Source organism: Clinocottus analis, unplaced genomic scaffold (assembly GCF_023055335.1).
Source record: "Clinocottus analis isolate CAN_PGR_092001 unplaced genomic scaffold, fCliAna1.0.p SCAF_15, whole genome shotgun sequence".
Taxonomy (NCBI): domain Eukaryota; kingdom Metazoa; phylum Chordata; class Actinopteri; order Perciformes; family Cottidae; genus Clinocottus; species Clinocottus analis.
In genome coordinates, this window is record NW_027175876.1 from 12,920,221 (window position 1) to 12,944,579 (window position 24,359).

General features: G+C 42.1%; 1 protein-coding gene across 1 annotated transcript in view; it reads right to left on the reverse strand.

Moving 5' to 3' along the window:
- Positions 1-4,218: 4,218 nt before the first annotated feature.
- ift172 (intraflagellar transport 172) overlaps positions 4,219-24,359 on the reverse strand; it is a 36,179-nt gene continuing 16,038 nt past the window's right edge. The window contains exons 22-48 of the mRNA XM_068576886.1: positions 23,682-23,930; positions 22,675-22,753; positions 22,062-22,182; positions 20,781-20,925; positions 19,571-19,660; positions 19,186-19,283; positions 18,746-18,881; positions 16,953-17,069; positions 15,819-15,961; positions 15,321-15,414; positions 14,255-14,319; positions 13,803-13,983; positions 13,546-13,655; positions 12,372-12,501; positions 10,724-10,822; positions 10,478-10,587; positions 10,179-10,242; positions 9,624-9,710; positions 9,397-9,513; positions 8,844-8,954; positions 8,578-8,697; positions 8,248-8,343; positions 7,008-7,067; positions 6,797-6,895; positions 6,144-6,297; positions 5,811-5,902; positions 4,219-5,352 (exon numbers count right to left, since the gene is read on the reverse strand). Coding sequence (XP_068432987.1) covers positions 5,263-5,352; positions 5,811-5,902; positions 6,144-6,297; positions 6,797-6,895; positions 7,008-7,067; positions 8,248-8,343; positions 8,578-8,697; positions 8,844-8,954; positions 9,397-9,513; positions 9,624-9,710; positions 10,179-10,242; positions 10,478-10,587; positions 10,724-10,822; positions 12,372-12,501; positions 13,546-13,655; positions 13,803-13,983; positions 14,255-14,319; positions 15,321-15,414; positions 15,819-15,961; positions 16,953-17,069; positions 18,746-18,881; positions 19,186-19,283; positions 19,571-19,660; positions 20,781-20,925; positions 22,062-22,182; positions 22,675-22,753; positions 23,682-23,930 — 3,057 coding nt within the window. The 3' untranslated portion in view covers positions 4,219-5,262. The remainder of the gene's footprint in view (positions 5,353-5,810; positions 5,903-6,143; positions 6,298-6,796; positions 6,896-7,007; positions 7,068-8,247; positions 8,344-8,577; positions 8,698-8,843; positions 8,955-9,396; positions 9,514-9,623; positions 9,711-10,178; positions 10,243-10,477; positions 10,588-10,723; positions 10,823-12,371; positions 12,502-13,545; positions 13,656-13,802; positions 13,984-14,254; positions 14,320-15,320; positions 15,415-15,818; positions 15,962-16,952; positions 17,070-18,745; positions 18,882-19,185; positions 19,284-19,570; positions 19,661-20,780; positions 20,926-22,061; positions 22,183-22,674; positions 22,754-23,681; positions 23,931-24,359) is intronic.

Here is a 24,359-nt window from a genome sequence, read left to right on the forward strand (position 1 = left end):
CCCCCACCGGCTCCTTTCATCTGCGCTAAATCTGCTCCTGCAGCAGCCGCAGTGTGCTGTCGTGCTCTGCGGAACTTATTATTTACATGACTGAAATATGAGCGAAAGGCTGCATGCACACCAATGATACACACCAAATACATATAATGCATCTGTAATATAATATATACATATATGTATATAACATATTACAATAAGAGTATTGTGCTAGTTTTGTATTGTATAAAACGCCACAGCCTTAATATTTATAACGATGTAATGTGATAGATCCACATACATTTCCATTATGTTATAATTTGAGTTATTGAAAATATTCTGTGTGTTGTAGATTAAACATTTTTAACAGAGGCTCTGACACACGCCCGACCCCCACAAAGGCAACCCCTCCACCTCCCTTTCCCCCTCCCCCCGCCCTGCCCTATGCATTTTAGCCGACATGAGCTATCTGGGTCATTAGCATTTCAGCGGTTAATGAGGCTGCAGATGGGTCCTCTCCTCTGCCGGAGAGCCGTTGAGCAGCACAGATGCCGCTGCTGCTGCTGCTGCTGCTCCATCTGCAGCGACCACATTGAAATAATAGGATCATATTTATTTATTTTTTTTGACAAGGCAACATGGCGTGATGCTGTTGGCGCTGACCGGGCTGTGGGCTCGTGAGATGAGGAGTAGAAACGCAGCAGCAGCAGCTTCCTCCCCTGCAGCTGTGTCATTAATGCAGTGGTGCTATAAGAACGTGCATTATGGCTGCTGATGCTGCTGCTGCTGCTGGATAATGGAGGGTCACGCTTTAATGGTGCGCAGTGCTGCTCAAAGGACCATCCATACCGGTGGTTATTCTTTCTTCTTTTTTTTTTTATATCGTTTTTAATCATGCATATCACTTTAAATAATTCCCATCTGCATGCCGCAGTATTTCAGATTTCTCTCTCTCTGGGAAATTAGGTGTTATTATTTTACTTTACAGAGTAACCCCCCCCCCCCCTCCCCTAAAAAAAGGGTCGAGAATCATGGCCTCCAGTCGCTGCAAATTGATTTTCATAACCTGACTGCGTGGTGGTCTGCCGAAACTCATTCATATGCATGTGTTACACGTGCGTTGCCCTTTTCAGGCCACCGTAGTCCGCGTGCGTAGTTTATTCTATACAAAGTCAATATATCCGGTAAATATGGGCAATTCCGTCTTTGTCTAGATTGCCGTCCCAGCAATGCAGCTGTTGGAGGTCAGCAGGACATCCCGCACGGTGGACGACATCACTCACACCTATGCGGATATAGTCGGTGTAATTCTGCCCCGCAGTCAGAATACGTGATGTTAATCTCTGGTGTGGTTGGTCTGTGCGCACTTTATGAGTGTGCGTCGTCATGATGAATAATCGGTGTGATATTCATCAGTTTAGCAAACGGTCACGCGATTATATAACCGAATACACGCAATGCCAGTAAACGCAGCAGGCTGAGCCCACAATTATTAAAATGAGGGAGAGAAATAAAAAGGGGGATTGAGTGGAAATAGTTGAAAGGACAAAAAAAAAAATGCAACAGAACCAAATGGCAAAACATGTAATAATACGGGGGAAAAAAGCAGAATAAAATGTATGAAAACGGAACAGAATTGGACGAGCTGATACTAGAAAAACGGATCAGGACAGAATTATGGGTCGTCTCTCTTCGTGTTCACAGCGGACCTTGATTTAAATGTCCATACAATTAAGGCACGCGGTGAATGCCAAGAGAGTGACCTGAACATCAACATGGACTCACTGAGCAGAGAGAGGTGAGATGCCTCTCTGGCCACAACGAACACCCACAAGTCTCAGCTGCAGTAGAGATTAAAAACCCGGGAGCTTTTCCAACTGCACAACATCGTTTTGTTACAGAAATATTTTGTAAATCGCTATAGATTTCTGAAGTACCGCTAATGGCCACCAGATGGTGCCCCCAAAAAGTCCAAGCTCTTAAAAAACAGTGGGGTTTTTTTCAAGGTTTTATTTTTACCACTTTTTTTAATGCTAATACTTTCACACTTTTACTTACTTTTACCTGTAACATTTTAAATAGTGTAGTTTTTTGCTGTATTCTTACAATTTTTACTTGAGTAAAAAAGTTGAAATTCCATCACTGCAGACGGATATACAGAGTTTAAGATGTCACATCTAATACGTCCACAAATATAGAACAAAAAATGTATGTACTATTTGTTTGTGATGTGAACAACCACCGTGACCTCTAAGGTTTTAAATTCTTCTCACGGCAGTATGGACTGCCTTTTACAATCCAGTCTTCACACATGAATGTTGTCCTCCATTAGGAACACAAAGCTACTTTTATCCACCAAGAAACTCCAAAATATAACCAAAAAGCACAATCAAAAAAGAAAAAGTATCTCTCATTCCCTGTCAAAGCATAAAATGTTGCTTCATTCACCACCGTTGTCGATGTTTCTGCCCGGTTGCATCTCACTTGCGTCACCCTCCATGGATCAGCTGCCCAAACCACAAGAAGCCCTCTGTTTGTACTTCAAGAGGGGCCAGACTCTCAGGACGGTCTGACATGCGGGTCGAGTGGACGTCCTCGCTCTGATTCGTTTGAGCTCTGAGATGCGACGGCAGATCAGAGGGAACGCTGGAGCAAAGCAAAAAACACGGTGTGAGCGCGGCGAGAGCTTTTAGTGGTTATATACACATCCTCACCATAAATCAGCCGCATTAATATAATCTTATTGAAAATATTGTCAAAACTAAATCATACAAAAAAGTAAGGATTATGTACTAAAAAAAAAAGTGTACAGATTGAGTACACACAATGTGGGAGATATTAGATTATGAATGATATTTATATGAACAGGTGTGCAATGGGGCCTTCTACTGAGTGTGTGTGGTCTTGATCAGACACGTAGAATAATACACATAATGTTGAAAAGAATGTATTGTTCTTCATCGCGTCAGTGGGAGGGAGATGATAATTTACCAAACAGTAAATTCACACGAATCATTCTGCAGATGAAGGCGATGAACACTCAAAAGGGAAATAAAAAAACTAGATCTACAAGCATAATTGGGTTCAGAGGGAAGTTTTCCTCCTTCATTTGTTGAATCATTCTGTTCTTTAGCTTTTTTTAGTCATGAGTCCCGACGCCTCCTATTATCTCCATTACCTTCTCCCTCATACAATGAGTGCACTTTAATAGGTTCTGTGTGACAGATGTCTCAGCGTGTCTGCAGTAATGTGAATGTGGATATAAAACACTGGTATGTGGGCTGAGTTCAGGACACGGTCTATTCTCGTCTGGAACAGTGGAGGTGAGTATGAGACATGGAGCCAGCAGCACAGCAAATCTCCGGAGTTATCACTTACGAATAATGCATTTTCCCCAAACACATAGTTCTTCTATTGATCGTGGATGTACAGTACCTCTGCTGGGAAAGGAGGATGTTGGATGTAGATATGTCTCTGTATGTATATTATGTATATGGGAATTTGATAAAGTAATGTTGATGCTGTTCTGTATGACTCAGATGCAATTATTTCCTCATTTCTGTAGTATTTTGTATACCTCTGTATATGTATTTCATCATATTTACCCTGTACTAATAAACACAAATTACAAATTGAATTTGAGCCTGAATGATAATATGTTTATATATGTTATTGCAAACTCATTTAAACATGTCTTGAAACTTTCAAGCTCTATTTTATTTTGAACATTGATCGGTTAAGACAGTGAGGCCACTTAGCAGATGTTAGCAAGTTAGCATCTGTATAGATTATCAACTTTTGTCATTTGAGGGATACGTGACTCATTTGAGGGAAAGCTTCATCCTTACCTCCCTTACTGGGCTTGATGTAAACAAATTAAAGTCACAATCTGGAAAAACTTAATTTGAATAAAATTATTATTCTAAATCAGTGTTTATTCCCGAATGAGGTGACACAAAGGAGATTGAGCCTGTGGCTCACTGAAAGCCGTGGTGATGCGAGATAATAAACTGTCCGTCTGAGGCGACTTCACCGGCGCTCTCCGGGACGTGAGCTCTAAAAACACACCTGCAATACCATTTATCGCCATGGGCGTCGCCAAGGAAAACTAAACCTATAGCTTTGAGATTGTAGCTTTCAGTTTCTTGACCTACGAACCACCGCGTTACCATCCGAACAAACGTCCCAAAATGAGAGCGAACGCGACACAATGAAGAGGGATTAAAAAACCTGCAGCGGGAAAAATGCTTGAAAACTCGCTTTTATTGATCCTCAATAAACAAAATACATTCCATATCAAAGACACGATAAAGGCATCGCCAGAGAAACCGGCGTCTTAAGCACACAGAGAAACAACAGCTCATCTCAGACGTAAAAGAGTTCCTCTCACTGAACCGTTTCAGAGCAGCGTAAGCATCCGCTCGCCTGGAAAGTATTTTGTTCAAATCTGACTTTCGGCTTTTATTCAGCGACGCCATCCTGAGAGAAAGTCCTTCTGATGAGAGGAGGAGACAGATGATACAGCAGAGTGCAGGAATGTGTTGTCATGGTGACGGCTCAGGATGGAGTGATCTGGCGGACGGCAAAAATAAAGTGTGAGCGCAGGAAGTGAGTGGGTTTGTGTGTCTTGCCATCCTCATAGCGATGACAGCGGAGAGGAGCGAGAGCTCCATTGTTATCGAAAAACTATTGAAAATGCATGCGCAATGTTCCTTCATCACCATGGACACACACACTTAGTCCAACATCCACCGTCCGGCTGCCCCAAATACCCACGAGAGCAGCAAACGTGGATTAATTCGCTGCTAAAAATAGTCCCCAACAGATGCACTGGGTCCTCTTGTTTGAAACCATTTCCAGCAGGAACCGATGGGCCTGGAGCTGAGAGCCACGGACCGGAAGCCTGAAGGGATGGAGCTCGTGTTCAGTTTAAACGTCTCAGCTCACTCGTTCATGGTCCGAAGCCAGAGGTTACGTTGTCAGTTACAACCCCTCCCTCACATTAGAACGTGTGGCTGATTTTAGAGCTGATTCAGGTCCTTTTCTTCAGATTGAATTGCTTCACATGGGACTAATATTAAATATAAAACAAAGGGATTAAGTTGTTTTCCATGAGACTGCGTACATGGAAGTGAGGAGAAGCTTTGGAACGGCATTTTAACCAGCCATATTTACAGAAGATATACACCGCAGTTGAATAACAGAGGAACAGCAAAGATGGAGGAATGTAACAAAAAATAAATAGCAGTGTGTGTGTGTGTGTGTGTGTGTGTGTGTGTGTGATTCTCAGTGGAAGGAGAATCCAGACGCCGGCAGGCCGCCACACCACTTGCTGATGAACTTGAGGACGTCCTGACACTCTGAACTGTGGGTGGTCTGCAAGTGGAAGAGAGACGGAAAACAAGCAATGACAAAACAGATTTAACGTAATCTGTAGACGTAACACGTGAGATAACGACGGCGGATTATAGAGTAGGATTATTACTCACGTGTTTATGTGAAAGAACGAATGTACTGTTGTGGTTACTTTTTGAAATATGAACTAATGATGATTTGTATTATTATGGATTAATCTGATGATTATTCCCTCCATTTGTCGTTTGCTTTGTTGGAGAAATGTCGACACAATTACCCGCCTCCCGTTTCGGTTGCACTTGTGTGTCTGTAGTTTATTTTGTAACGATACAAATCACAAGCACTTTGTGTGTCTTTGTAAATGACCTAAGGCTGTTTAATAATCAGTAGAGTCGCGTGAAAAGAAAAGACAGTACAAATACCTCACATTTAAACACTCGAGTCAGTGTACATTCCACGACGGGACCGGTGTGTCTCACCTTTGTGGCCACCAGGAATTTGTTCCAGTCTTTCTTGTTGGCTACATTCCCCACGGACGAGAACTCGATCTTATCTCTCAGCACCGGGTAGCCTGGAGGAAGGAACAGCACACAGTGAGGGACTATACTCTGTGTGTGTGTGTGTGTGTGTGTGTGTGTGTGTGTGTGTGTGCATTCAAACTGGGTCCTATAAGAACACGGAGGGTCTGAATGTCTTCACATATTTGACAGCTTTCCAGTTTTTAATTTAGTATTTCAGTTTAGAACAGATATGATGATGATGTTTGTGTGTGTGTTTGTGTGTCGGTGTGTGTGTGTGTGTGTGTGTGTTACCTGTGAGGACACAGGGCAAAGAGCGCAGGCCGGTGTTGGCGGCCACCAGCGAGGCTTCGTACGAGTTCCTCTCGTCACGCGGCAGAACCTGCTCCAGCCGATTGTCCATGGACACCATCAGCACCCAGTCACGGATCTGCTCCCGCTGGGCGTCCTGTAACACACACAGACACACACACACACACACACACACACACACACGCACACACACACACACACACACCAAGTTTTCTTCCACAGCTGTTGATTGAAGTAGCTACAGAGTGAAGCATCTCTGTTGAAAGCTGCACTGATGGCGGCGGCGGGCGAAGACACAACATATGAGCTGAAGCAAAGCAAGCGTTCCAATTTATCCTGGAAATCAGGAGCTAAGTGCACGTCACTCAAACTATGTACTGAATAGTTTGCTGCTAGTTTGAGAGCAAAGCCGATACAACTTTATTGTTATCCACTTATGATATAAGAGTCCTGCATCTTTTATGGCTGCCCGACCAGGTCATATTTATTGGAATTACACAGCTCTTACATTCATGTTACATATATAAAAGCCTTTTATTCTGTACTTTATCTATGTTATTGTTCCTGATCACGCTCTATTGATCGTAACCTTTCCCCAGATGTGATTCATGTGTTTGGTGGACGGCTGAACTTACGGTCACACAGAGTTTGGTGGGAACCGGAACCTCGAAGGGAATGTCGGTGTCCAGGAAGTCGGAGTGGTCCACAGCGTCCAGCGTGCCCTCGTCCACCGCCTGGAGACAGAAATCGTTCCGATTACCACGGACACCTGATTCCCTGCTCAAACTGTCTCACAACGTTTGGGGAAGTGTTTGTCCTCCAGTTGAGCTGCGACCGTGTACTCACATCACACAGATCCAGGAAGTGGTTGAGGAAGATGAAGGCCATGTTCTCCCAGCCAACAGCCTGTCGGATTACAACAAATCTGTTTTATAACGTTAACCTGCTGCACAGGTTCATGCATCAGTCAGAGCAACATGGAGGGTCTTCTACAACAAATGTTTCTCGGCATATAAAGGTTTAAGTTTTACCCTAAAATCCTCAACCCTTCCTACATTGTCCTGAGAGAAATGCAATGCAGAGGCAGAACACATTTCATATTGTTCTTGGGTTATCAGCCAGGTGTTTAATACATATTGTGCCATTAATGTTTTTCGGGAACTTGCATGACATTTGGGAATTGGACCTGTTAGTCCATTTATAGGAGTGTATCAGTGGACTTTTTATTTTTTAGCGGTACTGGAAGAAGTTTTTTGATCCTTTACTTAAGTATAAGTACTATTACTCCACAAGAAGTGGAGTCCTGCATTCAAAACCTTTCATAAGTAAAAGTATCCACGCATTATGAGCACCACGTTCACTGTAGTGAAATGTTTCTTGTCAGTGTTTTACAATCATATTTGATGTTTCTGGATTCATCTTCTCACTGCATTCATGCGTATGTTGCACAACTGGTGTATATGTTTCAGGTCCTTTAGGTTTTGTTTTCATATGTTTAGCGCCGCTGTCATGTGAGAACAACATATCTCTAATAGAATCGAATAAAAGATAAACTTCTCATGAGTTCAGAAAAACAGTTTTCAGCTTTGTGACGGTGCAAATTCCTGCTGATCCTAGACGCTTTTTAAAGAGTTGATTTAGTTTAAGAAGTAGGAAGTATGTTTCCTCAACAGAATAAGGAACACTCCATCCTTCAATCAACACATCTGGTTATACATTTAAGCGTCTTTGAGTATTCAGAAAAGCACTATATAACTTAAAAGTATTATTATTATTATAAATGTTTTTCAATAAACAGGAAGCTGTCAGATGAATGTAGTGGAGTAAAAGTATTTGTCTCGTTCATGTCGTGGAGTAGAAGTATAAAGTGGCATGAAATGAAATTACTCAAGTACAAATTCCTCAACATTGTGCTTGAGTGAATGTACATTCCAACACTCAGACAGGAATGACAAACCAGGTGGGATGAACAGTTTCAGGCTGTGACCAACACTTCAAACTCAACTGGAAGGAGCTTTTATGAGCAGAGCACAGAGGCTTTATGAGAAAAGTGGAAGCACTTCCTCTCTCTCGTCGCTGGACTCACCCTGCAGGCCAGGCCGGCCTCGTAGAAAGCCTTGTCTGCAGGAACGAGCTCAGTGTGACGCAGCAGAGACACGGACAGCTTGGCCGGAAGACTGACCTGCAGAGGGAGAGAAGCTCTGATTTCAGATTACGCACCAAAACAAGTCAAACTGTAAAACTGCGTTTAGAGAGTTAAGCTCTAAACTATGAAGCATCTTTCAGAGGTTTGAGTTTGTTTTGGAACAATACAACATATTGGAATTGGAACGTAGGCTCCAAAATCTATTATGTAATAAAAAAAATGAATAAAAAGCCTTCTGTGAGTCTGTGAGTGTTTCTGTGTTTCGCGTACCAGCTGCGCGACTCCTTTTGAGGCGGACCTTGTGGCGTAGTAGTGAGCGATCAGCAGCATCTGCTCAAAGTTTTCATGAGCGAGAGAGTTGGCCTCGGCCGACCGGGACATGTTCTCACACTGAAATCACACAAACACACACACGCACACACACACACACATGCATCGAAAAAAGTGAAACCACAGTAAAAAGGAACAGTTGTAAAATATCAGGAAGTGAAACATCATGGAAATTTGCAGGAAGCCAATTTTCTGTTGTCATTTACCAGCTGCAGCAGAAAGTTGCGGAGGTCGGCCCACATCCGGTAAGACTCCAGTCCATCAGTGTCGGGGAGGTTAATCAAGTCCAGGAACAGTCGCTTGTAGATGTTAAAGTTCTGGGAGTAGCAATAAAACAAAAGAGGGGTGGGGGGGTTACGTTATTCCATTAAAGCTTTCTGTTCTGTATCATAAGATAAGCATACAGGAAACAAGATACGGTTGTAACATTACTAAAAAAAAAGGCAGTCTGATAAAAAAATAAAAAACACAGAAAACTGGCAATTCTTTTTTTTTTATTATACTAATTACAAAAAGCAACCCATGTTACCGCCTGGTGAACATGATGTGGCTTCATGAGGGCCTGACTGAGGCTCAAGGTGTGTTTCCAGAACACACCTGACTCCAGGTGTTAAGATATTCAGGCTGCTCTGGCGGCAAAACAGGAAGCACGAGGAAAAACATACCTCATGAAGTAACGCTCATTGGAACTCTCTGTCAGAGCAATGTGTGTGTCTGTCTGTGTGTATGTGTGTGTGTGTGTGTGTGTGTGTACTGTACCTGAGGGTTAGGTGGCGCTCCGTGCTGAACGTAGAGCTGCAGAGCCTTCGGAGCCTCTCCCTCCTTGATGAGGTGTGTAGCGTACAGAGCGACGTACTTTTGGAGGATCTTAAAGTTCTGACAGAACACAACAGGGATGATGAGGAACTCTGACCACCACTGCAATGAGCATTGCATTACTTTGACACGCAGCGGCTTAAACCTGCAAGAGTGAAGGCAGAGTGTACCTGTTTCGATGCCGTCTCCAGACACTTCTCCCACTGGCCTCTCTCTGCATACATGTCCAGCGCTGCCATGACATCCACGCCCACCAGCTATGAGACACACGGACAATAAAATGAATCAAAAAACACAAACAATTTCAAATAATTAAGCTATGTTTTCGATCTGGCTTTGTTCAAAGAAGTACAATGTAAACGTTACGGCTTGCACCTTTCCTCCAAATACAAATGGAAAATATAAATAAATATAAGTGGAAATTATTTTGCTTGAGCAATCAGAAAACAATGTAAATCTCAATAAAAGGGAACTATAAACTCTTGTTCGACGAGAATGAAATGAGCGTGAGAGTCATTTTTTTCTGTTCCTTTTAAAGATATTTCAGATGGATTTATTTCCCATGCTTAATGATGAGCGAGTGAAGGAGGTCGCTTTAGCTGACGGTGCATTTTGTCCCAGTCTGGCCCAAACCGACAGCAGTAGACTGATAATGTGGCCATATTTACTCAACAAAAGTGCACTCGTTGGATCCAGTGTGTAACAGAGTGTGCAGTCGTACGTACAGAGTCCACTTTGCCTTGGTTCTTCAGGTGTTCTTTATATTTCTGGTCCACAAAGTCCTCATACCTGCCGAAGACATCAAAGAAATTCGATACCGGGCAGAGACATAAGAAGAGGACTCCAGTATTCTCATGTATCTTTAATTAAGAGGTCATGTTTTGTGAGGCGAGTCTAAGAGAGGTTGTATCCCATTGAAAATACACACACTCGTGTGCTTGTGAAAAACATATGCTATATCGTAAATGCACTTGGTTATATTCCACCATTGATGCACTGTACATGTGTGTGTGTGTCTTCAGACCTGGGCTCCAGCTCCTTGGCGACTCTCTTGGCTTTGTTCCATTCCTCGCCCTCAATGAAGACATCGATCGCCTCTTTGATGAGGTTCATGTTCAGGTAAAGCTCAGCAGCCTTGAACACGAGGACACCAACAGGAGAGAAATTGAGCCTAATAGAAAACACTAGAAGCTGAAACAGACTCACACGAGCATGTTTCCAGAGCAATGGAGGTCCAAATTTGGAGTCCGGCTGTGACATGCTCACTCACAGCGTTGTACTTCTTCAGCTGCGTGAGCCGTGGCCCGACCAACTGGATCACCTCCACCGCTCGGTCTCCGCTGAGGAACTTGATGGACAACTCTGCCGCCTGGACACACAGGTAGGACGCAAAAAGGCCTTTGTTGACCAGAGTGTGTCTGGTTCTGTCTCTGACTTCATACAAACAGCTATGTAGATGATATGAGCGTTTCAAAAGTCTCATTAGAAAAGCAAGAAAATGTTAATTCCAACCTGAGGTACTCTCTCTTGATATTATATATATATATATATATATATATATATATATATATATATATATATATATATATATATATATATATATATATATATATATATATATATATATCGAGCTGATATTTGTATTCACAATTAATCACTGATTTGTGTTTTTGGTTTCATCAACCCATTGTACATTTGTGTCAGCAGCGAAAGACATTTTCATTTTGAGGTGAATTACTCTCTTGAAGCTTCAGTTAATCCTTTTTTGAATTTGTTTCCATGAAATGGCGACCAGAAGACTTTTCCCAAAGGTCTTCATTTGTCCAACCCACAGTCCAAAAACACAAACATTTTCAAATTAAAAACAATAAAAATAACAACAACTAACAGAGAAGCTGGAACTGTAGAATGTTTGTAATTTTCCTTTTGTTGAACAACGTTGAAGTAACTGAAATAAAATCGAATGTGTGTATTCAGTCTTTCGGCAGGAAGCCACATATTGATGTTGGTGTTGACCCGAACCTCGAACGCCACCGGGACTCCGAACGTTCTTTTCTTTCTTTTTCTCGTACTGGTTAATCAAACAAAAATAAACAGCTATTGATCTATGCGTGACCTTCTTTTCAATATTCTGATCTTCATAGCACTCTGATCAATAACAAGGGAATCTATTGATGTTGGTGACACGGTGGCCTTTTCACCTCCCACCACCCCCATGCTGGCTGCCATAATGCATCTGTTCCATCCTCCAGCCGCTCCAATCTTTTCTTTTATTTGTACTCCTCGTTTTATTGAGGCAGCCAAATATGTAATAATACAAGATACATTTCAGATTAGACGTAGCAACAGCCATGTCTTTACACATAAACACATGAAGAAGTTGGTTTTAGGGGTTTTCTACACAACTTCAGTTACATTTTTTCTGTAATGTTAAATCTGAGCTGAAGGTGAAAACTTTTTGAATTTTCAATATTTTTTGGAGTTTAATCAATGAATCATTGAGACAATAAAATGTGAAAGAATTAGGAGACATTTCCCATTTTTTCAGAACTCCATTTTTCATCTGACTAGCTACCCAACAACATGCAGTTAACGAAATAATTTAAAACGGAGGAAATAGCATTAAACAATGCCAGTGGAACAAGAATGGTTGATAAATAACTTAAACCGATGCTGCACAGCATTTATGGCCTATGACCTCTCAAACTGAAGCTATTTCTCTCTTGATAATGTACATTTCTGTCATGTATATGCTTTTTATCTTGTGAATTATTGGACGACCCCTCAGCTTGATCTCGACCCCCAGCTTTGGAACCAGCGTCTCAAATTATTAACGGACTATGAAAGTACTTTCTGATGAATGCTCAGCCCCTGATGGCAGTAAAGGGAACTGTGTTAATGCGGAATGGGTCTTTTACCTTCAGCCAGCACTTCTCCATCAGGGCAGCGTTGGCGTCATCTTTCACCTTCAGGTAACACTCCACGGCCCGGGAGTGCTCGCCGGACTGCTCCCACTCCTTGGCCTGTTCCAGCAGACCCTCCACTCCCCTGAACCAACAAACACACACACACGCGCACACACACACACACACACAGAGTCACAAACCAACGCATCTCATTTGAGGTTCATTTTTCCATTCACATTAGCACAACGTCAAATACACAACCAGGCCCTATTAAAACACATCAGGCTCTTGATATATGAGCCAATTAGCAACCTCGTCGACACGTAATAATAACGACCACCGGCGCCTCCGCAGAGAGATCTTTGAGATTGTAAAATCTCACTGCCATCATATTTAGACACGGCCTATCAAAGAGGGAAGACTCGCAGAAAACAAATCCACAATTCACCCTTTTTAAATCACAAAGGACATCTATCCCACTCCGCCCCCGTCATTTGTTCGTCATCTTTTCCCGTCGCCGTGCTCTTCATTACGTTTCTTTAAAAAAGGCGTCAATCTACAATTTGATCATGGTTTGCAGATGCCTATGAAGCCTCGCGCTTATCTGGAGCTCTGCAGCAATAATTCAGTGTTTTCTCACTTTAACCCTCACTTCCTCTCCCGTTTCCATTGGTAACTTTTGATGTTTCCTCCCACAAGTCATTAAAGAGGAAGAAGCGACGGGAGGAGGACGAGAGCGGCACGCTGCCGGTCCGCTGGCTAACGAGCTATTCCTTGTTGGTCGTCTCAATGTGGGATAATACATGAGCTGTGTTTTAATAAAGCATCAAACTGACTCTTTGTGCATAGATTATACTGGGGGTGGGGGCTGGGAAATGTTCATAGTGGGGTTTGTGGTTTCCCCCTGGCTTTTAAGAGGTTTCTTAATAACATAACATGAAAGGTCAACAAAATCTAATAGAAGCTCTCGAAATAATGTCCTGCCAATACCAAACCGCCTACACAAATTACAAGTCCTGTTAATAAGGCTTTTGGGATCTGCTGTTGCTACTGTTGTAACTACAGATATAGTGATTTAAAAAAAAAAGGATTGTTTCTTATAGTTTCAGGCTCCCTGGACGACGAGGGAGTCAATGACAAGATATGAGGCTCATTGATTTCTTATATTTTATGGTCTTAAATTCACCGGATTCCCTTCTTGGAGTTCTCCTTCTCGTACTCCTCTTGGAGCATGGAGAGCTTGTTGGGGAGATACTCCTTACAGATCCGCATGGCATCGCTCCACAAGTCTGCATCCTGATAAAAGCAATGACAAATATGGAATGAATAATATAATAACTGACCAAAGGCTAGATGGTTAAAGTCTACAACAAGTCTGAAAACATTTTGCAACTCTTTACACAATTTTCTTCCTCTGAAGCCAGTTTGGCTCTTGTCGCTCACCTTGTAATATTTAACAGCGAGTTCGGGTCTCTGGGCTCGGAGCAGGAAGGCTTCAGCCTTCTGGAATTCTTTCTGTTCGACGCAGAACTTGGCTTGGCCGACCAGGATCTCAGCAACGGTCTCTGGATCGTGGCCCTCAGCTACCCGCTGTGCATTGGCCCAGTCCTTGTTGTGGACATACCTGGAGCAGTTCACACAAACACACACACACACACACACACACACGTACACACACACACGGCCAAAAAAAGTTATTTGAAGAAGTTCAAATCATGAGTGTAGAAGTAGATGCATTTCCCTCGCAAGTGTAGTAAAAGTAACATAAGTTGAAAATAGTGCAAATACATGTACTTTGTTTTATTGCGCCACTGATCTGCTCGCAGATTTAAATATGCCGCTAATTCGTACAGCTCTTGATCAGCTGACGGTGAGACAGAGACACATGAACTCACATGAGCACGGCTTCTTTGGGTTTTCCTGCTTTGATGAACTCGACCTCGGCATTCAGAAACTTGCCCTGAAGATCATCAGAAATATTAAAAGTGGGCACTGCTTACTGTTCTCAAACCTGCAGTCGAGAACACTCTCAGTGACGGCGAGTATGAGCCGAAATCAAATGTACAATGAATAGCAGTCCAATGAACAAACAGACAGGACTTATAACAGGACTTAAAAGTTGGACTGCTTTTTTGGATGTTCTAAAAAATGTGTCTTGCTGAACTTGGTGGAAAGATATCTTCTGATAGAAATGTAAGAAGGTTTGCAGACGAAAAGGGACATTCACAGGTTTGTTGCGTTAGGAATGATGGAAAGAATCGGGGATGAATTACTGAACAGGCCAACCGGGCACTGGCTTTACTGTGAGTGTCAGAGACCCCCCACCCCCGGCCTTCACTGACAAAATGTTTCTCCAGGAAGCACAAACAAACTATGAGGAGGAAAACATTTACCACAAAGACACATAAAGCGACTACAAAGAGACACAAAAAGACCACAACAACTCCACAAGAGATGCAAAAGAGACTTGGTCACTCACGACGACTACAAAAGGGGGGGGGAAACAACCACAAAGAGACACAAAATGACGACAAAGAAACACAAAGCAACTAAAAAAAAGAGACTCCAATCAAAAACCAAAGGGATTTTTTTAAAAAGAAAAACAGACAAAAAATAACTACAGGGAAGCAAAACACCTACAAAGAGACACAAAATGACCAGGGAGAGATACAAAACCACGAGAGATGCCTAACGACTACAACAACAAAGAGAGGCTGAACAATTATAAAGTCTGTATGAGCCATTTGCATCTCTCATCATCCGCCTGTGGACGGAACTATAAAGACAACAAAGAGTGTCGCTGCGGCAGCCAGCCTGTTTTGCAGCGGAGGTAATAGGCTTTTTGAGATAATGTGGGGTGTGGAGGTGATAGTTAACAAAAACACTGGTTGTGGTAATGCGCATCACATGGAGGAGCAGTATGAACGCTTTATGTATGCAGCAGGACCACGACAGATTTACCTCATCTTCCAGGTATATGGCGTGTTTCAGGTGGATCTCAGGAAGCTTTTCCTTGCTGGAGAGACGAGCCAGGTCAAAGGCAAAGTCAAATGAGCTGGGGAGTAAATGAAGAGCAAGAAATCCAGTCAGGTTTCACATACGATCTTTTTTTAAACAGGTCACATATGTATGGAAGCCCGTTCCTGTCAATGTAATGGGGAAAACAAATATTCTTAAAATCAGTTGAAATATCTTAAATGAATGAGTTAGTATCTTAAATAATGAGGAAAAAGTCATAATGACATGATTTTGCAATACTAAGTCATTATTTTTAGATACCAACTCATTAATTTCAGATATTTAAACTGAATTTAAAATTCTCATTATAATGCCAAACAGCCTCTTCTTTTTTTTTCCTCACTTGGCGGGAACAGGCTTCAACACGCCTGACGCTCGATGCTCAGTAAATTAAAAGGAACCACAGTGCATGTTGTGTCCATGTGTCGTGGTGCAGCTCACAAGTTATTTGAAGCGAACTCGATGGCGTATTCCAGGAGGCCGAACTTGTTGAGCAGCTTGACGGCCGCCTCTCCTCCCAGGCTCCGAGCCCACAGGTAGGCCACCTGCTTCTGGGCTCCGGCCCCTCCATGGCTCTTCGCCACCTGACACACGCACCGATATATGTGGCACACATATACATCACTGTAGGGTTCCTGCGGCGGTGTGGCTCCCTCACACCCACACCGCAGATAAGCCCGGAGAAAAACATTTGATGGAAGCTGTAAAGCTGCGCTGTGCTCCCAAAGCAGCAGCAGCAATAAACACTGACGACGGGAAGCACACGCCTGTAATGACGCCGTGCCCGTGAAGCAATTAATTTTAAGTCCTCTTATTTAGCATTCATAAACTAAACATACATATTGAATAAATGGCTTATGACAGACACAGAATAATCCATACGTAGCGATAAGGATATTTTAAGCGTTTATTAATGTACGGTATTTGTCAGCAGTTGTGACTTCTGTATTAAAATTGAGCGCCACAAATGAAGATAAGTTAAATGAAATTTAGACTTATAATATAGCAAAAATTGTATAATATTGCAATATCAAAAGGCCATATATTTTTCAAGTTCTTTGTTAAAGATAGTAAGTGTTGTATGTGATTACAGCATCTTCTGAATTTACTTTGGTGATTTAAGTATTTGTTCGGAGAACAATTTTGGTTCTTGGATCTTCGCTGTATGCCTTATTGTTCTGTTCTTATGCTTCCACTCAGTTCATGTCAGAGCCGGAAGTTTTCTAATCACTCTATAATAATCGTGTCTATAAATCTACAAAACTCCTTTGAGATTGTACTTGCAACCTATAAAAATCAAAAGATTGCATAAAATCTTTATCTCTCTGACATGTCTGACCTCACTTTCATTTTCATGTGTTTTACTTGTGAAATAAGCACAGGGGTCTCTTGTGTTGCGTGTGTACAGAGGGACGAGCTACTGATACTAAACATTCGTCATGTGGAACAATGTTCTCGGCTTTGAAATATGCAAGTGTGAGTTCAAACATTGTGAGTACAAAACTCTGCATAGCTGTGGAAACGTAAAGCGACTAACAGCCATCAAGCCAACAAAACAAAAGTGTCAGTGCCTACCCTGTATGCATCCTCCCACATGTCGTTGACTCTGTACATGTGGACAGCAGCTTTCCACTCTTCAGCCTCGATGAAGTGGTACTCTGCCTCTGAGAACCTGGGTTCAGCCTCCAACTCCTACAAAAGCACATTTATACCATGCACAGGAACAGAACATGCATATCAAGGATAGTTACACATAGAAAACGGATTAAAGTACATATACGCAAGTACTAATCTAATACATGAATGCTGACAAAAGCAAGAAAAACTAACTAAACAACTTAATCATGAAACTCTATTAGATTTCTCTGAAATCTTCTTTGATTAAAGTATCAGGAGCTTGAAAAAAGACTTGAAGTCTCGGAGCGTATCTGGACAAAACAAAAAGGTCAGTGGTGACATGTGACTAACTATATTTACTCAATTACTGTGCTTAAAGTCACGACAAGGAACTTTCATTTCGTGTGGATTTTGACGCTCCCTGTATTCCTGAGCAGCAGAGTCCCTCAGGAAACCTCTCATTCTAGTCCTGACTGCTTAAGTAGGTCACACAGAGGCATCAGCATTACGTCGAGACTGTTTCATAACCGGTTAAATGCTCCGTGTAGTAACTTTCAGTTAAAGGTTTGAGCACTTCCTCCACCACTGCATATGAGATTATACAATTAGACATGCGTGTGGTCTGAATGTGAGCATAAAAAAAAGAAAGAAAAAGTTTTGCTCCATGAACTTCTTCTGAATTCACAGCAGAATTCAGAGTTAGACATTTCTAATTATTAGAAGAGTTTAAAGCCCCGCAGGGCAATTCTCACATGAGAATTGGACAACCACAAAACTGTGAACATTTGTCTGCTGTTACATAAGAAATAGAGAATGGTAAAAAAAAAAAAAAAGAAGAAGAAGAAGAAAAAAAGGGTGTCAGAACTGGAGTTTATGAGAGCTTTTCAGATAGGAAACCTCATCCATTTCTGATGAGGGTGTCGAGCAGCGCAATAATGACACCAACCAAGGGATAAGCAGTGCTTCGGCAATGAGAACGACAACCATGGGACGCCCGCTCATTACTGATTACTAGGCAAGAGAAGAGAAACCACAATTAAAGCTGCAACAGTGATGAACGGGCCGTCGCCCATTTCCTTGCCCATCTTATATTTTTCCTGCTTGCAGTGCGTGGCACTGAAAATGATGTATTGCAAAAATAAAAAGTCCATCTCCTATGTCAACTACGTGGTGCTAGAGAATAAATTATGATCTCAGAGAACATCAGAGATTTTTTCCTCGTAAATTTGTACAATTTTTGTCTCGCAAATGTACAACTTTAATCTCAGAGAATTCTCATACATTTGTATTTATTATTTATTAATTTTTACCAAACGTGACCCACACCAGATGGTTTGTTACACAGAACCATCTGAGAAGCCGTGAAGCGTGGAAACAGACTTGGCAGGTGATTGGATGAACCATCTGTCAATCAAACTATTGCAGAAGCCGGCGAAAAACATCGTTTCCATCGAGAAAAGCTTTCAGTGTCGTTATCCGTGCTTCCTTCAATGAGGAAATATTCTGCAGATAAAACTGATGCTATTTCCGTCTCTACGCTAACCTCTTCAGGAGCTGTATTGTTGTTTAGAATGAGAAGCGATGTGACATATGATCCCCAATTCCCACAAGATCTTGTGACATTGCAAGAATATCCAGGTCACCTGCAACGTAAAATACTTACCCACTTCCCCAAGTCTGCAATTATATTTGTCTTGTCCCTACGATGACCCTTATTAAGTGAATAACTCCATTACATGTCGATGACGTACCTTGGCCAGGTGCAGGTGGGTCTCTGAGAGCAGGTCGGGGTGATGTTTGGCCACCAGGCGAATGACATCATCAAACATCCGGTTCTTCTTGTACATGGTTATGGCGAGGTCAGGCTGCTTCACTGTGGCAAACAGCCTGCGAGCACGCACGCACACACACACACACACACACACACACACACACACACACAGACAATTTTAGTAACTGAACTGTTTGTTTTTTCTGGGGGGGTAGGTTCGAGTGCCATAAGACTTCAGTCAGTCAAGGCATTATAAAGAGTCAGTCAGTGTGATCTGTCCAGCGTCAAACACTGTATTCCTTTTTTTTTTTTTAGTGCCGTAATTACTTAAAACATTGTTACCTCACTTTGCCTCGCTTCAATTGCATGCTCCCAGCGGCCGATGATGCAACAAATCACTTTGAATAAATCTCCATTTACCTCTCAGCCTCCTTGAATTTCCCGTCTGTCTCCAGCTCCTGAGCTCTGCTGATGTACAGCGCCATGACCTCCTCCTCTGTCATACACTCTACGGCCAACTGCAGGCAAAATGCACCGAAACATGACCACCTTTTTTGTTTTAAAGCTCCACCAACATCAGAGGCCCAAACATCTTGATGTTATCCATATGATCATCGTCATGGGATTTATTTTGGATCAAAATGGATGTAAAATCCATTTGTTTTTTTATTATGAATTGGATTTATATGTTAATATTATCATTTTTTTATTACATTTTTAAGCAGGAACATGTTGAACATGCCTGAATTATCCAAATATGTCTCTCTTGTACAAACTTGTTTGCGTAGTCTGTGTAGATACTAACCTTATGAGCCGCCTCCCAGCGCCCTGCTGTAGTGTACATGTCTATAGCATCCTTGATGTGACCTCCTTTCACGAACAGTTGCTCTGCCACCTACAGGCCGTGAACACACAAAATGCAGTCAGAACTTACTGGATATAAAATGCAGGCTGAATATTATAAGGTCTCTGCGTAGACGTTCATATTTTACATTAGTTTGGGAAGGACCTGGAAATATACCATTTTATTACCCTCCTGCCACATCAACAGCACATCACTACATTATTATGTGATATATAATAAACAGAGCACAAAACCATGCATAAAAACAGTTATCTGTACTCTGCTAATGGGAAAAATGTAGGAAGGTTTGTTAGAAGGAAAAGAAAAACAATCCACCACGACCAGATTTTTGCCGCGTTAAGGAAAGAAGTATTTTCCATTGAACTTCTTCCAACACGAGCATCAATGAAGCAACTTTATGTGCGGGCTCGTTCTGATAATGAAATAAACTTCAGTCATTGTTTTCTTTTCGCGATAATTTCTGCATTGACATCACAGGTGTGAGCCTCCTCCATTGTTTTAGTTTGCACTGAATTATACTCCCCTGCAACTTCCACAAGTTGGAAAGCAAAGAGCCTGTTATCTTAATTACTTTCTGTGAATGTGCCCATAGAGCAAACAGACTGAAATGGCCGGCTATTTTCAGAGGCTGACAGTCTGTGGAGGCTGTTTGGCTCAGCTGAGCTCATCAGAATGAGCAGAGCACGCTGCGCTTCGCCGCCGCCATCATCATCATCATCATCATCATCATCATCATCATTATCATCAGGATCGTTGGGTCTCTTCCTTTTCTCTTTTCTTTGTATATATACCAGATTGTGTCTTTCTCATCTTCTTTTAAACTGTATTTCTGGCAACTACTAAAACAATCCAACTTGTCCCGACTGCCAAAGCCCCCTTGAGCAAACACAGCCCACTTTGCTCCATGGAGACCGAGCTAAAGCTGATCCTGGGCCTCCGACTTGATGCTTGAAATGTGTGCACGGTGGGGTGTGGGTGTGTGAGTGTGTGTGTGTGTAGAAATTAATTGCTGGTGGCAAAATGTCGCTGCCTACTCCATCCCTCTGGCTGCCTCCATCTCACTGTCCGGTGCTGTGTTCAGGGACCAAAACGAATCTCGGGTGCTCGCCGGCCCACAAAAGTAGCTCACACCTCGTCCCTCCTCTCTCACCTCATAGTCCTTCGCGGAGGCGTAGTACTGAGCTATCTTCACGTAGTATTTCCCGGCTGATGAATCCTCCTGCAACTCCAGGATGTGGACGGCTTTCTTCCACTGACGAGCCGCGATGGCCGCCTCGATGGCCTTCAGCGAGCAGCTACGGGTGGAACAGAGAAGACATAAGTGTTGTGTGAAGCCGTACATGTTCACTCACCTCGCCTTCTAGAAATGTCTCGCTGCTGGACTGATTATATACCTCGCCGTGTGGGTTGTATATATATTATACTATACACCATATTATATTTGATACTCCATTAAATTATATGTTGTGTTGCTGTGCTATACTACATATTGTATTAAAGTACTTACACTACTATTTTTAGAGCTGTACTACACTATACAGTTTGTTTTACTATATTACGACACCTAGTACCATATCTCTTATACTATACATCATAAACCACCATAATGTTTAATATTGTATTATATTATGTTACTATGTAGATAACATTCTTGCACTGTATTTTGTCAATACAGACAAACACTGTCATTACTTAATCATACGATACATTAGCCTGCTGTACACTGCTCACATGTACACTGCTCTGCTTCATCACACTACTGGAACTTTCTGCTCATTTTGTCTCCAAATGCTCTTGTATAGTTTATATTCTTTATTACCTTTTTCCAAGGCTGAGAAAAAGAAAGGGTTTGCTCTCGTACTGTCTTATCTTCACCTCTGTGTGCACTTTTCTAGTTCGAGTCATATTTTAGGTTATTCAGCTCTTATTATTTTTTTCTGTGACTATCTATACACACTTGCATTTAATTATGTCCTTGTGCTGGTGCAACAAGGATCAATATATGTTTATCTTATCTGATTGGGTTGCTCCAACAACCCAGCCAAATTAAATTGTGAAAAGTGAATTAACTTTGGTTAGAATTTAAGTTAAACCAAATCTTTTAATTAAGACAGGCACGGATTGAAACTTTTTCTGGCAGGAGAATTTAGCAGCGGAAGTTTCTGTGGAGAGGTTCAGCTTCGCACGCAGTCAAAATTCAGTTACTCAGATGCTTTTTCAACTTCAAAAGAATAACAATCTGGGCGCTGTCTTTATTTGGTATGTTGGGAGTGTAATCATGTTTAAAGACATCTATTATAGTCCTGGTGATCATTTAAAGAACTATTGGCCGTCTCTGATGTGTTTTTTAGTTGTTGTTTTTTAAATGTGTCATCTTTCCTTCTCTCCATCTGCCCAAATATTTGTCTCTTCACTCCTCTACACTACATACCCTGCTTCAATGAAATGGTTGATGGCGGCGTCCATCTGTTTCTGCTGGACGAGGTAGTCTCCCCAGGCCTCCTCCAGTTTCACCACCTCAGCAGGGAAGGCGAGGCGCGCCAGCTCCACCGCTAAAGGAAGCACAAACTTTGTTAAATATACTGTATATCTACTGTAATGTACACACACACAACACCTGTTGTTGTCCAAAATCGTGTCACATGATATTTGGACTTTTTTTAATTGAAAAGTATGCTTGTATACATCCTGTATGTGATATGTACAACCAGCCACACCAGCTGCACTGTGCTTCCAGCTAAATGCTAATGTAAGCATGCTAACATGCTCACAATGGCAATTCTAACATGCTACTACCATGTTCACAATCTTAGTTTAGCATCTTAGCGTGCTAAACTTTGCACGCTAGGGTCATTAGGATTCCTTCTCTGGGACTAGAGTGGCAATCCATCCAAAAGTTATTGAAATATTCAATCTGGATCAACAATTGCCCTCCCTGAAGCTGCTAGCATAACGCCACCAAACAGACACGTTTTGGTTGTTCAAAATATAGGCTCAGCTTACATATTCACGCATAACTACATGTCATTGATGTGATGATTTACCTTTCCTGAAGGCACCTCCTTTGCAGTAGCATTCCAAAGCTCTATGGTTGTTTCGGATCTTCTCATACAGATCTCCTGCCTGGTCAGAAGACGGAGAGGGCATCAATTTATTACGACAAATTGACACATGAGGAAAATGATATATTTGCTGGGTCTGGGTTGTATGTGGAAACTGTGACACATACTTTTGTGCACTTTTGGTCTGGGCTGCTTTTCAAGATCTAAGTGCACAAAGCCAGGTCCATGAAGAAAATGTTTTAGCCAGTTTGGTGTGGAAGAACTTGACTGGCCTGCACAAAGCCCTGATCTCAACCCCCATCCAACACCTGTGGAATGAACTGGAACACCGACTGTGAGCCCAACCTGATAACCCAACACCAGTGTCTGACCTCACTGATTCTTTTGTGGCTGGATGGAAGTCAAATCTCGTAGAAAGCCTTCCCAGAAGAGGTTGTAATAGCAAAAAAAAAAACCTGACTGTGGACAGAGATGTTCGATTATCACATACGGGTGTACTGGCTGACTGTCCACACACTTAATTCACTTTGGTCACACATTTCTTCAACAACAGAATGCACGACATGTGATCTTTGCAAGATACGGAAAATATACAGAATCTCGACACCTGCAGGGATGAAACCCTCCACCGTCAAAACGCAGCGACACATTTTGTTCTAAAGTTTTGTTCTCTCCTTCCCACCTGTTACATAAACACAGATGGCTCCAGGAGGAGAGCCAAGTTCTCAGACAAACGGCTTCAGAAAGAGACATCAAGAAATAACAGACAGACGGAGGGAGATGGAGTGTAAAACTGCAAATAAAAAAAAGAAAGAAAGTTCCTCTGTTGATACCTCTCCTCTCCTGACATTTGTTAGGAGAGGAGAGGATGATGAGGTAAAAAGCAGGAGAAAGGATAAGACCGGTATAGAATACCAGCTGGGATACATTTCTGCAATAAACAAGGCAGACAGATCGTTAGGAGAGAGAGAGAGAGAGAGTCCACACACCCTCTCGTAAAACTCTCCCTTGATGAGACTGGCGGCAATGCGGCCGACGGTGTCGCTGTTGTTGGTGATCTCCGGATGGCTGATGGCCAGTCGGGCGGCTTTAGCCGGCAGTCCGGCCTTCAGGTAGAGGTTGATGGCACCCTGGAAGTCTCTCTCGCTCTCCTTCACCTCACCGGCCTTCTCGTCCTGTCCCGTCTCCATTAGCCACTGGTAATGGTTCCCGCGCAGGCTGTCCAGCTCCGGGTGGCCCTAAGAGAGACATTCGGGGTTGAGGGCGGGGTTTGTTTCTACGTTAGACACGGGTTCAAATATAGTGCTGAAAAACTAGTCATCGACTGAGACAGAACGAATCGACAACAATTGAAAACAATGTCACCTTTAAGCCATCTAACAAGCAAACATTTTAAATATTTACTTTGATTTGCTGCTTTTCACAATTAAAAATAAGATTGTTCATTTATTATCTTTAGCTTTTTGTTAATTGGAAATAAGCAATTTCGAAAAAGTTAGCTTAGTCTCTGAGAAGATACATTTTCTGATGTAATTAACAGATTAATTTAATCGTTAGTTGGAGCCATATTTAAATTAGTTGCAGTTAAAGGCCTAGTGTGTAGCATTTTGTGGGATATATCAGCAGAAATGGAATAAGAAAAACTATGTTTTAATCCCTTGAAAAGA